The sequence below is a fragment of the Carcharodon carcharias genome, chromosome 13 (genome assembly GCF_017639515.1).
Source record: "Carcharodon carcharias isolate sCarCar2 chromosome 13, sCarCar2.pri, whole genome shotgun sequence".
In the NCBI taxonomy this organism is placed as follows: domain Eukaryota; kingdom Metazoa; phylum Chordata; class Chondrichthyes; order Lamniformes; family Lamnidae; genus Carcharodon; species Carcharodon carcharias.
The window spans coordinates 3,239,671-3,256,289 of NC_054479.1; the positions used below are offsets into that span (position 1 = coordinate 3,239,671).

The window sequence follows — 16,619 nt, forward strand, 5'->3', positions numbered from 1 at the left end:
CGGTGTATCTCGGTGGGTCTCGGTGGGTCTCTGTGTGCCTTGGTGGGCCTTAGTGGGTCTCGGTGTGCCTCGGTGTGCCTCAGTGTGCCTCAGTGTGCCTCAGTGTGCCTCAGTGGGTTTTGGTGGGTCTCGGTGTGCCTCGGTGGGTCTCGGTGAGTCTTGGTGGGTCTCGGTGGGTCTCGGTGAGTCTCTGTGTGCCTCGGTGGGTCTCAGTGTGCCTCGGTGTATCTTGGTGGGTCTCGGTGTGCCTCGGTGTGCCTCAGTGGGTCTCAGTGTACTTTGGTGGGTCTCAGTGTGCCTCGGTGGGTTTTGGTGGGTCTTGGTGTGTCTCGGTGGGTCTCGGTGTGCCTCGGTGGGTCTCAATGTGCCTCTGTGTATCTTGGTGGGTCTCGGTGTGCCTCGGTGTGCCTCAGTGGGTCTCAGTGTACTTTGGTGGGTCTCAGTGTGCCTCGGTGGGTTTTGGTGGGTCTTGGTGTGTCTCGGTGAGTCTTGGTGTGCCTCGGTGGGTCTTGGTGTGCCTCAGTGGGTCTCGGTGTGCCTCGGTGGGTTTTGGTGGGACTCGGTGTGCCACGGTGGGTCTCGGTGTGCCTCAGTGGGTATCGGTGTGCCTTGGTGGGTCTCGGTGGGTCTCGGTGTGTCTCGGTGTGCCTCGGTGGGTCTCGGTGGGTTTTGGTCGGTCTCGGTGTGCCTCAATGGGTCTCTGTGTGCCTCGGTGTGCCTCGGTGTGCCTCAGTGGGTCTCCATGGGTCTGGGTGTGCCTCGGTGGGTTTTGGTGTGTCTCAGTGTGCCTCGATGGGTCTCGGTGTGCCTTGGTGGGTCTTGGTGTGCCTCAGTGGGTTTCAGTGGGTCTCGATGGGTCTCTGTGTGCCTTGGTGGGTCTTGGTGTGCCTCAGTGGATTTCAGTGGGTCTCGATGGGTCTCTGTGTGCCTCGGTGTGCCTCAGTGGGTTTTGGTGGGTCTAGGTGTGCCTCGGTGGGTTTTGGTGGGTCTCGATGTGCCGCGGTGTGCCTCGGTGTGCCTTGGTGTGCCTCGGTGGGTCTCCATGGGTCTGGGTGTGCCTCGGTGGGTTTTGGTGGGTCTCGGTGTGCCTCAGTGGGTTTCAGTGGGTCTCGATGGGTCTCGGTGGGCCGACCAGATTTGGCAAAAATCAAGTGTGATGTCATAGGGAACTAGCTAACTGATTGGTTGATGAGTATTTTACTTGTTTCACTCATTTATCTTTTAAATACTGGTAAAGTATATTGGTAACTGTATAGTTTTCTTCATAATAAGGTTTTTGTAATAGCAATAGTAAAGCTTATTGGGAGTAGTGGTGTTTATTAAACTAAATAAAAATAAAAAATATTAATAAATATAAATTACTAAAAATAGCTAAACCTTTAAAGTAAAATAAATAGTATAAAATAATGATAATAAATGTTGAAAACACATACTTGTGTAATTAAGTCATGTATAACATTTAGGTCTAGGTGGTATTAGCTTTCAATAAGCACTGTAAATGGTAGCATAGATAGGAATTATTCTCCATTAATCAAAAAGGTAGTTAAATTAAATTAACTAAATAACATAAGTAACAATGGAGGACAGGTGTTATGTTGCAGTTGTAGAATGTGGGAGCTTTTATATGCCAAGGGGATCCATGGCAAACACATCTACAGGAAGTGTAAGCAGCTAGAGGAATTCCGGATCAGGATTATTGATCGGGAAGCTAAACTTCTGACACTGTGCAACATAAGGGAGAGGGAGAAATACATGGACACTTTGTTCCAGAAGACCTCATACCTCTTAGAATAGGGTTGTCTGTTATGGTCAGCAGTGAGGGACAAGAGGATATGACCGTGAGTGAGGCGGGTAAAGGAACCGAGCAGACAGTTGTGGAGGAGCCTCAGACTTTGCAATTGTCAAACAGGTACAAGGTGTTTGCTACCTGTGTGGACGAAAGTGGGGTCTGCAAGGTGGATGAGCAGACTGGGCATGGCACTATGGTACAGGAAGTCATTCAAGTTGGGGGAGCAACAAGGAAGATGGTGATAGTAGGGGATAGTATAGTGAGGAGGATTGACACAGTTTTCTACAGCAAAGAGCAAGAGTCCAAACAGCTATGTTGCCTGCCTGGTGCCAGGGTTCAGGACATCTGCTCAGAGCAGGAGAGGAACTTACAGTAGGAGGGGGAAGATCTGGCTGTTGTGTTCCATGCAGGTACCAATGACATAGGCAGGATAAGGAAAGAGGTTCTGCATAGTCAGTATGAGGAGCTAAGGAGCAGAACCTCAAATGAGCTGCATGCAAATTGGCATAGGGAGAATAAGATTAGAGGGATGAATCTGTAGCTCAAAGACTGGTGTGGGAGAAGTGGGTTCCAGTTCGTGAAGCACTGACACCAGTACAGGGGAAAGTGGGGGCTGTACCATTGGGATGGGCTACATCTGAACTGTGCTGGGACCAGTGTTCCAGCTATCCACATAACTAGAGAAGTAGAGAGGGTTAAAGTAAAGACCTGGATGTTACAAAGGTAACAAAAAGACAAAGCTGAAGGCTCTCTATCTGAATGTATGTAGCATTCATAACAAAGTAAATGAATTGATAGCATACATTGAAGTTAATAAATATGATCCGATAGCAATTACAGGGACAAGGCTGCAGGATAACAAGCATTGGGTCCTGAATATTCAAGAAGAATAGGAAACTAGGTAAAGGTGAAGAGGTAGCACTGTTGATCAAGGATGGCATTGATGTAATAGTTAGAGGAGGTTCAGGAGATCAGGATGTAGAATCAGTTTGAATGGAGATGAGGAATAGTAGGGGAAAGAAGTCACTAGTGGGAATGGTCTACAGGCCCCCTAACAGTAACCACAATGTAGGATAAAGTGTACAAGAAATAATATTGGGTGCTTGTGATAAAAGGACAGCAATAGTGATGAGTGATTTTAATCTACATATAAACTGGAAAAATCAGATTGGCAGTAGTAGCCTGGGTGAGAAGTTCATAGAATGCTGTTGAGATAGTTGCTTAGAGCAGCACATTCTGGAACCAACCAGAGAGTAGGTTATATTAGACTTGGTATTGTATAATGCAGATTAAGAATGACCTCAGAGTAAAGGCACCGCTAGGTAGCAGTGAGCACAATATGATTGAATTTTACATCCAGTTTGAAAGGGAGAAGAGTGGGTCTAAGACTAGTATCTTAAACTTAAATAAGGACAACTATGTGGGGGTGAAAGCTCAAGTGAACTGGGATATTAGTCTAGGGGATAGATTGATAGAGAAGCAGTGGCAGACATTTAAGGCAATATTTCAGAATACTCAGAATAAGTATATTCCTACTATAAAAGAAAAACTATAAGGGGAGGGCCCACCATCTGTGGTTAACTAAGGAAGTTAAGGAAAGCATCAAACTTAAGGAAAAAGCATACAACTCCGCAAAGATGAGTGACAGGACAGATGATTGGTCAGAATATAAAGAATAGCAGAGAATGACTAAAAGGTTAATCAGGAGCAAGAAGTTAGAGTATGAGAGGAAGCGAGCTAGAAATGTAAAAATGGATAGCAAAAGTTTCTACAGATATTGAGAAAGGAAAAGAGTGAGTAAAGGGAGTGTTGGTCCTCTAGAGAGTGACAGTGGGGACGTGGAAAGGATGTTTCCTCTTGTGGGTGAACCCAGAACTAGGGGCTACTGCTTTAAAATTAGGGGTCACCCTTTTAGGACAGAGATGAGGAGAATTTTTCTCTCTCTGAGGGTTGTGCAACTTTGGAATTCTCTGCCTCAGAAGGTGGTGAAGGCGGAGTCAGTGAACATTTTTAAGGCAGAGGTAGAAAGATTCTTGTTAGGCAAGGGAATCTATCGGGGTTAGATTGGAATGTGGAAATTGAAACAGGAGAAGATCAGCCATGACCTTATTGACTGGCAGAGCAGGCTCGAGGGGCCTACTTCTGCTCCTGTTTTGTATGTTCATATGTACAATCGCAACAGAAGTGCCTACAGAGTTGAAAACTAAGAATTGTCAGTTGAAAGGACTGAAACCACAACATTGCCTGGAAGGGCCAAGGCCCCTGGACACTGAATTATACTAAGTACTTGCCAGTTGGTGAATGAGACGATCTCACTGAAACTTACAGAATTCTTACAGGGTGTGACAGGGCAGCTGTGGATAGAATGTTTCCCCTGGCTGGTGAGTCTAAAACCAGAGGAGACAGACTCAGAATAACGGGTAGGCCATTTTACAGTGTGGTGAGGAGGAATTTCTTCACTCAGAGGGTGGTGAACCTTTGGAATTCTCTACCCCAGAGGGATGTGGCGGCTTAGTTATTGAGTATGTTCAAAGCAGAGGTTGATAGATACCAGTGACATCAAGGAATATGGGGATAGTGTGGGAAAGTGGCATTGAGGCAGACGATCAGCCATGATCTTGTTGAATGGTGGAGCAGGCTCAATAGACTGATTGACCTTCTCCTACTCCCTCTTCTATGTTCCTGTGTACCCACTTTACTCTGTGTTAATGGTTACCCAATCACTAACACTGGAGGAATATCCTAACTCTGATCGTCACCACAGGCAACAAAACTAAAGGAACTTGCTGGAAATTAGATCTCCTAAAATTCATGGTTCATCACCATGACAATCAGGTGGCATGAATGAAGAATAAGGGCCCTTCAATGTGGAACTCCAGCCAATCATATCAGTCAGTTAAACATAAGGGAATGAACCACAGAGCTCATGCCTGAATGTTATCAGGGAGCTAACTAACACATCCTTAAAACACATCAAAGTTCCAACTGGAAACATCATATCAGCTGGAACATGTGAATGAGGGTTGATGGGAACAAGGGAACGTAGCAATGTCGGAACTGATAAAAATCAGTAGGAGGATCTCAAAGACATTGAGTGAAGAGAGAAACAGGAACTATATGAAAGTACAAGAAATAATACAGAACATTTCAGAAACCTCGATCATTGGCCTCTCCACAGCAGCTAACACAACGTTTATCTTTTGGTCACTAAACTGTCAAGTTAAAACACTCACTCAGCATGATAACCTTGAGCTGATTTTTCCAACAAATAGAGATTTGGAAACACATTGTCCAGCCTGATATAAGAGGAAAGATTCCTGATTTCCTAAACTCCCTTCCTACCACCCTATTATCAGCCCATTACCACCTTATGGCTGAGCAGACATGATCTTCTTGAATGGCAGAGACGGCTTGATGGGCTGAACAGCCTATTCCTGATGATCTTATAATCATGATTTTATTACTTGCTGTACCTGTATGCTAACTTTGTATTTCATCTACAAGGACACCCAGATCCCTCTGTACCACAGCATTCTGCAGCTCTCTCCTGATAAATAATATTCTGCTTTTCTATTCTTCTCACCAAAGTGGACAACCTCACTTTCGTGCCACACAGGTGTCAGGCAATGACCATCTCCAATACAAGAGAACCCAACCATTTCCCCTTGATATTCATTGGCATTACCATGGCTGAATCCCCCACTGTCAACATCCTGGGGGTTACCATTGACCAGAAACTGAACTGGGCTAGCCATATAAATACTGTGGCTACAAGAGCAGGTCAGAGGCTGGGAATCCTGCGCCAAGTAACTCACCCTCTGACTCCCCAAAGCTTGTCCACCATCCACAAGGCACAAGTCAGGAGTGTGATGGAATACTCCCCACTTGCCTGGATGAGTGCAGCTCCCACAACACTCAAGAAGCTTCACACCATCTAGAACAAAGCAGCCCCGCTTGATTGGCACCACATCCACAAACATTCACTCCCTCCACCACCGATGCAGAGTGACAGCAGTGTGTACCATCTACAAGATGCTGCACTGCAGGAACTCACCAAGGCTCCTTCAACAGCACCTTCCAAACCCACAACCTCTACCACTGTTGGATCCAATGCCCTTGGCTTGTTGGGACTAAAGGATCTGGGTTGCGCACTGAGTTCGGGATGAGCGAGTTGGTACAGAGACAGAGACATCAGGGGTAGAATTTTCTGCTTGTTGAGTGGGTACACGCCCGCCTGACCCCAACAAGTGTAAACTGATGCCCGATGACATCGGGAAAGCACCCCATCGTCATCGTGGGCGCGTGTGATATTTCGGTGGGTGGGCCTGCGTAGGAGTCAGCAACACGTCTGCCGATAATTAACAGGCCTATTAAAGGCCATTGAGAATCTAATTGATTTAAAGTTTTCACTGCCCGTCCAACCCTATGGGCAGCTGAAAAGGCCAAGTGGATTTGGATTTTTCATGAAGTCTCATCTATGGGTTTCAATCTGTCATTGAAACACAAATAAAAAAAATTTCAGACTAATTTCTAACATGTCCCTGCTCATGAGGGGACATGTTTTTAACATTTTTAAATTCTTTATTTTTAATTTTCAAAAATCTTCATCTCCCCGAGGCAGCTTTATGCCTCAGGGAGCTTTTCCTGTGCAAACCTACACACGGGGGTGAAGTTCTCATCTCACAGTACCCCCCCCGCCAACCCCCCCCAACACAGACAGCGCTGACGGGGGGTGAAGTTCCCTCCCCACAGTCCCCCTCCTCCCCCCCCACCCCCCACACAGACAGCGCTGACGGGGGATGAAGTTCCCCCCCCCCCCCACACACACACACACACATAGACAGCGCCGAGCGCTGCAGCATGTGTTTCAGGCTGGGGGGGCCTTCATTGGCCCATCAGCTCCCCAATGGCTCCTGCTCACACCCGCCAAGCCCACCCAACCAGGGCAAAATCCTGGCCCAGGAGATCCTTGTTAGAATAAACACACGTTGTTTATTTACAAATTAAACTCTACAGCCACACTCGTGTGCTCACAACATAAAACTCTGTCTTCACTCATCAGTGACTAACTCAAGACTCGCCCACACTACTCTGCTATTGGGTATTAAGATCATGTGATCTTACATTACAATACTTGTCTTAAAGGTGTATTACATATCAGGTTACTCGATCCCTCCCCCTTCAGTGAAAAATAAATTTTACAATGTTTCAATATATCAAGTTATTTGCACAGTTCAATTATTTACAAAGTCAGTCTCTCTGGGGGTTTCCTTGTGTGCGTAGAACGTCTCAGCTCTACAGCTTCTGAAGTTTGCTTTGGATTCTCCCTTCTTGAAGTTGTCTGAACATCAGGTTCTCCAGCAGGTGCCGGTAAATCTGTTTCTTCCACTCTGTCAGGTACAGTCAGCCCTTCAAATGCATTTGTACTTGGCTGAGTTCTTTCAACAGGAGATGTCGATTCAGTCTCGAATACTGGTGGAATCACTTCTGGATATTTGGTTTCTCCACTTTGTACGAGAACCACATCATATTATTATTATTCAATCTTCAACTTTCATGTGGTAGGAAAGAGCTCCGGTTACTGCACTTATTTCCCCAAACAGCCATGCTGGTCCCTCTCTAAAATTTTTCACAAATACTTTCCTTCCTACATTAAATGTTCTATCCCGATTGTGACAATCATGTCTCATTTTCATTTTCTGATTTTCCTGCCCTCTTTCTAACTCCACCCCCCCCCCACCCCCCCAAGTTTGGTACAATTAGGCTCAGTCTCGATCGGAGACGGTACTTCACCAGCGGTTCAGCAGCTGTGACACCTGCTGTCGAATGAGGGATGGTTTGATAACGGAAGAGAAGTTGTGCTGATTTAGTCGCTATCGAATCTCCAAACAATTTCTTCATACCAGATTTGAACCGCTCTCTTGGCAAGTCCATTTGAAGAAAGATGTTTTCATATGAACAATACAACTGAGGCTTGTAAATTGGTTAAATTCAACACTTGTGAATACTGTTCTACATCTGAGGCTAGCACTTCAGGTAAACCATTTATAGCAAAGCTTTGTCGTTTCTTGTCTATTGTCGCTGAAGATGTGGGTCACCTTATTTTGTATGTATATCCACCCATTTTGAATGAGCCTCTATGATAAGGAGAAATATTGTTCCCATGAAAGGTCCCACATAGTCGATGTGCACTCATACCCATGGCCTTCTTGGCCACTCCCAAGGGTGTAAAGGAGCTGTTACAGGTAATTTTTGCACTTGGTGACATTGCATACAACTACACACTAAGTTTTCAATTTCTCTGTCCATTCTCGGCCACCACAAACAGGTACAGGCTATTGCCTTCGTTTTGGAAATTCCGGAATGTGCACTGTGAAGTTCAGATAACATTGGTTTTTGTCCTTTCAGAGGAACGATCACTCGAGCTCCCCACAGTGAAACACCTTCTTGGCTGGTTATCTCGTATCTTCTCTGGAAAAACAATCTCATTTCTTCAGATCTTTGTGTTTTTGACAAACCATAAAGAACTTGATTCCTCACTTTGGATAAAACTGGGTCTTGTTTGTCAATCTTTAACGGTGATGAGTCCAGGAAGTTCAATAACAAAACAAATTCTTGAGGAATTGGAACATTCTCACCATTTACCTGCAAGGGTAATCGACTGAGTGCATCTGCATTTGCAATTTGACTTCCGGGTTTATTAATAAAAGTATACTCATACGCTGCTAAGATCAATGCCCATCTTTGTACTCTTACAGAGCCTATAGTGGGTATAGCCTTGTCTTCACCACATAATCCTAATAATGGCTTGTGCTCCATTGTGACAATAAAATGATGACCCTGGACATATTGATGAAACTTTTTAACACCAAAGGTAATCGCCAGGCCTTCTTTTTCAATTTGTGAGTACTTTCTCTCCGCAGTACTAAATGTTCTCCACACACAACCTATAGGTCATTCTGATCCATCATTCATTCAATGTGAAAGCACCACTCCAACTCCATAAGCTGATGGGTCACACGTTAATATCAACTCTTTCTTTGGGCCAAAATGTACTGGACGTGTTGATAACTGTAACAACTTTTTCACTTTTGTGAAAGCTTCTTCCTGTGGTGTTTGCCAAGACCCTCTCTGGTTTCTCTTGAGCAGACAATACAATAGTGCCAGTTCTGTGAATAAATTAGGCAAGAAGTGTCCATAGTAATTACTCATCCCCAACAATAACTTCAGTTCGGATGTAATTTTTGGTTCTGGGGCTTCTTTAATTGCTTTCACTTTTTCTTCAAGTGGATGTAGGCTTTGTGAACCGACCCTGTGATCCAGGTAATTTACCTCTTTCGACTGGAATGTGCACTTTTCCTTTCTCAATCTCACTCCAACCTGTGAAAAACACTTCAGAACTTCCTCCAGGTTCATCAATTGTTCCTTTTCTGTGAGTCCGGTCACGAGAACCTCATCCAAATAAACTACAAGGTGGGGCAGTCCCTGTAGTAAAGGTTCTGTGGTTCTTTGGAATATGGCGCAAGCAGAAGATACGCCAACTGGTAAATGGGTGTATTGGTACAATCCCTTATGTGTATTTATGGTGACAAACCTCCAGGATCCCTGCTCTAATTCCAATTGTTGGTAGGCATGACTCAAATCTAATTTTGTGTAAGCTTTCCACTTGCCAGTTTAGTGTATAAATCTTTCATTTTAGGTATGGGGTGTCTATCCAATTTTGCAACTTTATTAACTGTTGATTTATAGTCCCCACATATTCTAATACTTTGGTCAGGTTTGGGAACAGGTACAACTGGAGCTGCCCACTCTGAAAATGGCACTGGTTGTATCAGTCCCAGCTTTTCTAGTCTGTCCAGTTCGGCACCTACCTTAACCTGCATTGCATAAAGTCCTGGTCTTGCCTTCATGAATCTTGGTGTTGCCCCCGGATTATGTGAATTTTTGCTTGGAGCCCCTCAATCTTTCCAAGTTCTTCCTTGAAAACCAAGGCATGTTTTTGTAGTAGCTGTGAAAGTCCACTAGTTCTTAGCTGGAAGATTTTATTCCATCCCAATTTAATCTCTTTCAGCCAGTTTTGTCCAAGGAAACTAGGTCCCTCGCCTGCTACTTACCATTAAGGGCAACCTCACTGTTTGGCCTTCATATTTACTGTGACTTTATATACGTCCTTGACCTGTATGTCTCTTTTCTTGTGTAAGTCTTTAATTTTTCATCAATTCCTTCTAAATTCAGCTTATGTTCTCCTTGATTCAGGGATTGAAAAGCCTGCTCACCAATCACCATGGCAGCTATGCCAGTATCCACCTCCATTCTGATAGGCTTCTCATTCACTCTCATGGTTACACAGCCTCCGTTCTTCCTACCTTTAAATTATATAGTGAATAGATATCAGCATCTATTACTTCAGACTTTCCAATACTGTTTATCTCTTTGGGTTTTTGCCTTTGTCAGACAGTCTGCCTGGTTCAATCTTTACAATGTCTCATGAGGTGTCCATATCAATGGCAGAAGAAGCATTTGATCTTTGTAAATTGTGTTTCATTACAGGGCTGTCTACTTCCATCTCTGTTACTATGATGCCATGCTTTTGCTGTTGAGTTTTCCTTTTTAATTTGGCTGCTTCCTGCTCTGGAACAAAGCTCTGCGCTTTTGCGATCTTTTTGGTTGAAGCTCCCCACACAAGGTGGAGGACGGTGCCATCTTACACTCCTCATATGGCTTTGGAGTTCCTGCATCGCAGCTTCCATTCCCACAGCCGTTTCCAACGCCTTCTGTTTCAGCCAACAATCTCCTCTAAATCGCATTTTCATTTATCCCGCACACCAAACGCTCTCTCAGCAGATCAACGATAGAAGTACCGAGCTCGCAATATTCAGTTAATTGCTTCAGACTCGCCACATAACAAGCAGCTGTCTCCCCCGCAGCTCGAATTCTTGAGTCGAATCTAAAGCGTTGTACGGTCCCCGACGGCTTGGGCCGATAATGATTCTTTACGAGGTTCACTAAGTCATCAAAACCTTTCGAGTCTGGGGCACTGGGCGCCAACAGATTCCGAATTAGTCTATATGTCTTACTCCCAGACATGGACAGAAGGATCGCAGGCCCTCCTCTCCTCCCGGCAATGTTGCGAGGTGTTCAACACAGTGAGACCAGTGGCCCGAGGCTCGATCAAAAGGCTCCCCTCTTCCAAATTGCGGCATGCTCCGTGGGGATTACTGCGATGCTCAGAAGGAAATGATCTTTTATTTATGATTGCCGTGTGAGGAACGGCCTGATCTCGGTTCTTCTGATTTCCTTTGTTCCTCCTCGCTTTTTGTCTCATGTTTCTGTGATTTTTTTGCGCTTTTACTCTCATCACCAGTTTGTTGGATCCAGAGCCCTTGGTTTGTTGGGGCTAAAGGATCCAGGCTGCACGCTTGATTTAGGGTGACCGAGTCGGTACAGAGACAGAGAACATCCGGAAATTGTTGTTAGAACAAACACATGCTGTTTATTTAGAAACTAAACTCTACAACCACACTCGTGTGCTCACAACATAAAACTCTGTCTTCACTCATCAGTGACTAACTCAAGACTCTCCCACACAGAGATAGCCTGCAGTGCTTTGTTATTGGGTATTAAAATCATGTGATCTTACATTACAATACTTGTCTTAAAGGTGTATCACATATCAGGTTACTACAGCCACCTAGAAGGACAAGGGCAGCAGATAGATGGCAAGTTCCCCTCCAAGGCACTCACTATCCTGACTTGGAAATATATCATCGTTCCTTCACTATCGCTGGGTCAAAATCCTGGAAGTCCCTCCCTAACAGCACTGTGGGTGTACCTACACCACATGGACTGCAGCGGTTCAAGAAGGCAGCTCACCACCACCTTCTGAAGGACAACTAGGGATGGGCAATAAATGCTGGGCCCAGCCAGTGAAGCCCACATCCCATAAGTGATTAAATAAAAAAGACTGGAAGTCCATCAGACAGAATCGTGATTACATAGAATCTACTCTCTCACTTTGAGGTCTTCCATTGACAGAATAAAAAGTTTGAAAATTTAAATGGTAAACGGGAATTGCAGTGATTATTCCTAAATTCCCACCTGTCTCCCCAGCTCGGATCCCCTCAGGAAATCGTCCACTGAGCCGCCGGGCCTTTTGATGATTTGTCCGTCATAAACATCCTCCTCATCATCTGAATTTTCCTGGTGCAAAGATTTGCTTCTCTCGCTAAATATACTTCGTTTCTCGGCCTGAAAATGATGGGGAGACGAGCATTAGTGACACACAGACAGCATCTGTGGAGAGAGAAACAGAGTTAACAACTCAGGTCGATGGCCTTTCATCCTTAACTCTGTTTCTCTCTCCACAGATGCTGTCCAACCTGCTGAGTATTTCCAGCATTTTCTGTTTTTATGTTATTTCAGTAACTGTGCTGAAGGTAACAAGGGCAATTAAGGATGGGTAACAAATGCTGGTCTTACCAGCGACACTCACATCCCATGAATGAATAAAAAGAAGCAGAATTGGGAGTCCTTGTTAACAGAAAAATGCAAAATCCTGGCAGCACACACTAACTACAACATAACTCCACATTTTGCCAGTTATTTTTCAGCAATAAAAAATTAATGAAGGCATTAGAGAGGATGCAGAAAAAATTCATAAGAATGGTTCCAGCAATGAGGAGCTTCAGTTATGAAGATAGATTGAGAAGTTGGGACTGTTTTCCTTTGAGAAGGTTGAGAGGAGATTTGATAGAGGTGTTCAAAATCATGAGGGGCCTGGACAGAGTAGATAGGGAGAAACTGTTCCCATTGGTGGTGGGATCAAGAATGAGAGGACTCAGATGAAGGTAATTGGCAAAAAGAAGCAATGAGGAGAAACTTGTTCACGCAGCGAGTGGTTAGGATCTGGAACGGACTGCCTGAGTGTGTCAGGGAGGCAGGTTCAATCGATCATTCAAGAGGGAATTGGGTTATTATCCAGAAAGGAAGGAAGTGCAGGGTTATGGGGAGAAGGTGGGGGAATGACACTGGGTAAACTGCTACCTCAGAAAGCCAGCACACACATGAAGGGCTGAATGGCCTCTTTCTGCGCTGTAACCATTCTGTGATTCTATGTAAGTAGAATTTTGCATATCAAACTTTTTAAACATTAATCATTGAATGTGTAATTGCTGGTAAGAGTGGCATTTATTGCCCACCCTTGTTGCCCTGAAGGTGTGGCAGTGGGGGTACCTTCTTGAACCACTGGTAATGGTTTGTTACAACTGGGAATCCCTTGCTACACCAGTCCAATGGACAGTTAGAGTCAACTCCATTGCTGTGGGTCTGGAGTCACATGTAGGCCAGACCAGGTAAGGACAGCAGATTCCCTTCCCTAAAGGACATTAGTGAAACAGGTGAAAGCAAAAAACTGCGGACGCTGGAAATCCAAAACAAAAATAAAAATACCTGGAAAAACTCAGCAGGTCTGGCAGCATCTACGGAGAGGAACACAGTTAACGTTTCGAGTCCGAATGACTCTTCAACAGAACTAAGGAAATAGAGAAGAGAGGTGAAATATAAGCTGGTTTAAAGGGGGGTGGGACAGGTAGAGCTGGATAGAGGGCCAGTGATAGGTGGAGATAACCAAAAGATGTCACAGACAAAAGGACAAAGAGGTGTTGAAGGTGGTGATATTATCTAAGGAATGTGCTAATTAAGGGTAGAAAGCAGGACGAGCAAGGTACAGATAGCCCTAGTGGGGTGGGGTGGGGTGAAGGAATCGAAATAGGCTAAAAGGTAGAGATAAAACAATGGATGGAAATACATTTAAAAATAATGGAAATAGGTAGGAAAAGAATATAACTTATTGGAAAAAAGGGGGATCGGAAAGGGGGTGGGGATGGGTTTTTAGACCAATCCAACTTTATGGTCACATTTACTGATATCAGTTTATTTATTTCGAGATGTTTTTAAACTGAATTAACATCCCCAAACTGCCAGGTTGCATTTGTTTCACAAATCAGAGAACTGACAATTCTGCATCAGAAAAGATGGTGTTGAGTTGATTCATGAAGCTAAATAAGATCTTAATATAAAGAGCACTGCTCAGGACCTGAACCACGAGAGAGGGCAGAGGAACAACACAGCAGCTACAGAATTCAGGGCTGTTTATACCAAGGAATCAGAAACTTAGGCTGAGATATTCTGGGGCCTCGGGAGTGGGATAGGACGGGAGTGAGGGGGTGGTGAGGAAACATTGCATGGCAGGATGAGGGAGGGGTGGTAGGATGAGGGAGGGGTGGCAGGATGAGGGAGGGGTGGTAGGATGAGGGAGGGGTGGCAGGATGAGGGAGGGGTGGCAGGATGAGGGAGGGGTGGCAGGATGAGGGAGGGGTGGCAGGATGAGGGAGGGGTGGTAGGATGAGGGAGGGGTGGCAGGATGAGGGAGGGGTGGCAGGATGAGGGAGGGGTGGTAGGATGAGGGAGGGGTGGCAGGATGAGGGAGGGGTGGCAGGATGAGGGAGGGGTGGTAGGATGAGGGAGGGGTGGCAGGATGAGGGAGGGGTGGCAGGATGAGGGAGGGGTGGTAGGATGAGGGAGGGGTGGCAGGATGAGGGAGGGGTGGCAGGATGAGGGAGGGGTGGTAGGATGAGGGAGGGGTGGTAGGATGAGGGAGGGGTGGCAGGATGAGGGAGGGGTGGTAGGATGAGGGAGGGGTGGTAGGATGAGGGAGGGGTGGTAGGATGAGGGAGGGGTGGCAGGATGAGGGAGGGGTGCCCTTCACCAACACTGGGGAAGATGGCAGGTGGTCCTCCTGCCCAGAGCCAATTGTGTCACTAAAGGGCCTCTTCCTATCGCTGTTGGCATTTTACCGGTGGGGGGGCGGGGGGGACCCTTCACCGTGGGGAGACTGTCCAGTGACTGCCAGGCTCGGGGGGGCCCTCCTAATCGGGCACCTGTGGCCCATGGAGGGACCCCTGGCAACAACCCCCCTGCCCTGAACAACACCAGCCCCCCTACCACCCCTTACAGGGGCCTGCCTGACAGGGCCCAGTGACTCCCCAACCCCATTTACCATCTTCCCAAGAGTGGGGGGTGGGGGGGGTGGTGTGTCCATCATGGCCAGGTGCAGTCTCGGCACCAGCCAATGCGCCTGGTGGCACAGCTGGGACTAAAAAGCTGCCAGTTCTCCGGTTGGCAGGCAGCTCCTCCCTTAAAGGGTGGGGAACCCCAAAGACAGCTCCTGATGGACATAACTTCCAGTCAGGGTCCCTCCAACAGCTGCTTCCTGCCTTCCGGCCGATTGTTGGCTCCACCTCTACACACTGACCAAATCTCAGCCACAGGAAGAGGAGTCGCCGTGTGTGAGTGTCACCAGTCTCCTCCCTGCGAGTGAGGTAACGTTTAAATTCTGCGCATACAAACCACCTCATTACTGGCAAGACTGTGGTTGGCTTCATGATAAAGAAAGAGTAAACCCCATTGAGTAGGGTAAACACTTGAACAACGAGGAGTAATTGGGGAGTAAGAGAAGACGTTACCCTGCTGTTCTCTGCGACGCGTTGAGCTGCTTCTCGGGCGATGGCTTTAGCGATGGTGTTTGGAATGGGGGTTCCCTGGGGCTGTGGGAGGATTCTCTGCGGCGATGGTGATCTCCGGTTGGTGGAGGGCCCGTGATGGTTCGGCAATGTAGGCTCCAAAGAGCGGCCATAGAGAGGAGATGGTGAGGGTGTTTGCTCCCATGACTCGTCCCTTCTCAGATTTGGGCCCATTGGTTGGTCTTTGGTAACGGGAGTTCTGGCACTTACTAATGGCTTGGTTCTGGAAGCAGCCCGGAGTTGAGGGGTTGGAGGCACCAGTAGGTCAGTTGGGATAGCTGCAGCATAAGAGTCTTCAGATTCACCTTGGGCAGATATTGTCCGTACGATAATCTCTCTGGTTTCCAGGTTTTGTATCCTTAAATAGTCTACAGTCACACCATTAGCTGTGGCTAACATCACTTCCGCTACCTATAAACATCACAACAAAAACAACAATTTATATTTCTATAGCACCCCTAACGTAGTGAAACATACCAAGGTCCCTCAAATTATCAAACGATATCCCACACTGAGATACATCGGGAGATATCGGGACAGGTGAGCAGAAGCTTGTTCAAAGAGGTGGGTTTTAGAGGAGTGTCTTGGATGAGGAGGGAGGGTGGAGAGGATTAGGGATGGATCCAGGGCGTAAATAAAGTTGGAAAGTCCAAGAGTTGCTCCAGCGCAAACCCAAAGCCCATTGGCTCGATGTTGAACTGCGGATGAGGCAGCTGTGGGCTGAATCATCCCGTGTCATTCGCAAATGTTCAAACATTCTGATTCAATACAGGGGAAACTTTGGAGAGCAGCACAGAGTGAGACAGCCGGTGGGGTCAAAACAAAAGGATCAGTTTAATGTTGGAAAATTAGATTAAACTTACACAAGAGATTTCGACTTCCTGAGCAGTTGTCGACCAGAATGAACCTGTCACTTCAGCCCAAACCCCTGTAGTTTCACTGCTATTGGCTTGTTTGAAGAATAAGATTTTGAGCTATTCTAGAACTGGACAATATTTTGCAACATTCCAGTCATTAGAAGCAACCTGATACAAATTGTTACCGAATTAAACCAAACAAACTGAGAGATCCCTCAGAGTTCTGAAAGCTTCATTGCAAATTCCCCAATTGCCAGAAACTCTGGCTGTTTTCTCTGTTAACATTTCCAACAGCCAGATTTATAGGACTGAGCAGATTGCAGGATTTCTGGTGGCTTTTTTGGGAGATGGAGGTGAATCCTGCAGTGCGAGAGTCAGATGTTGCTCCAATGT

General features: G+C 46.1%; 1 protein-coding gene across 1 annotated transcript in view; it reads right to left on the minus strand.

Annotated features, from left to right (window-relative positions):
- LOC121285653 (RIMS-binding protein 2-like) overlaps nucleotides 1-16,619 on the minus strand; it is a 109,565-nt gene that overhangs the window by 63,861 nt on the left and 29,085 nt on the right. The window contains exons 6-7 of the mRNA XM_041202310.1: nucleotides 15,313-15,780; nucleotides 11,888-12,037 (exon numbers count right to left, since the gene is read on the minus strand). Of these exons, the coding sequence (XP_041058244.1) occupies nucleotides 11,888-12,037; nucleotides 15,313-15,780 (618 nt within the window). The remainder of the gene's footprint in view (nucleotides 1-11,887; nucleotides 12,038-15,312; nucleotides 15,781-16,619) is intronic.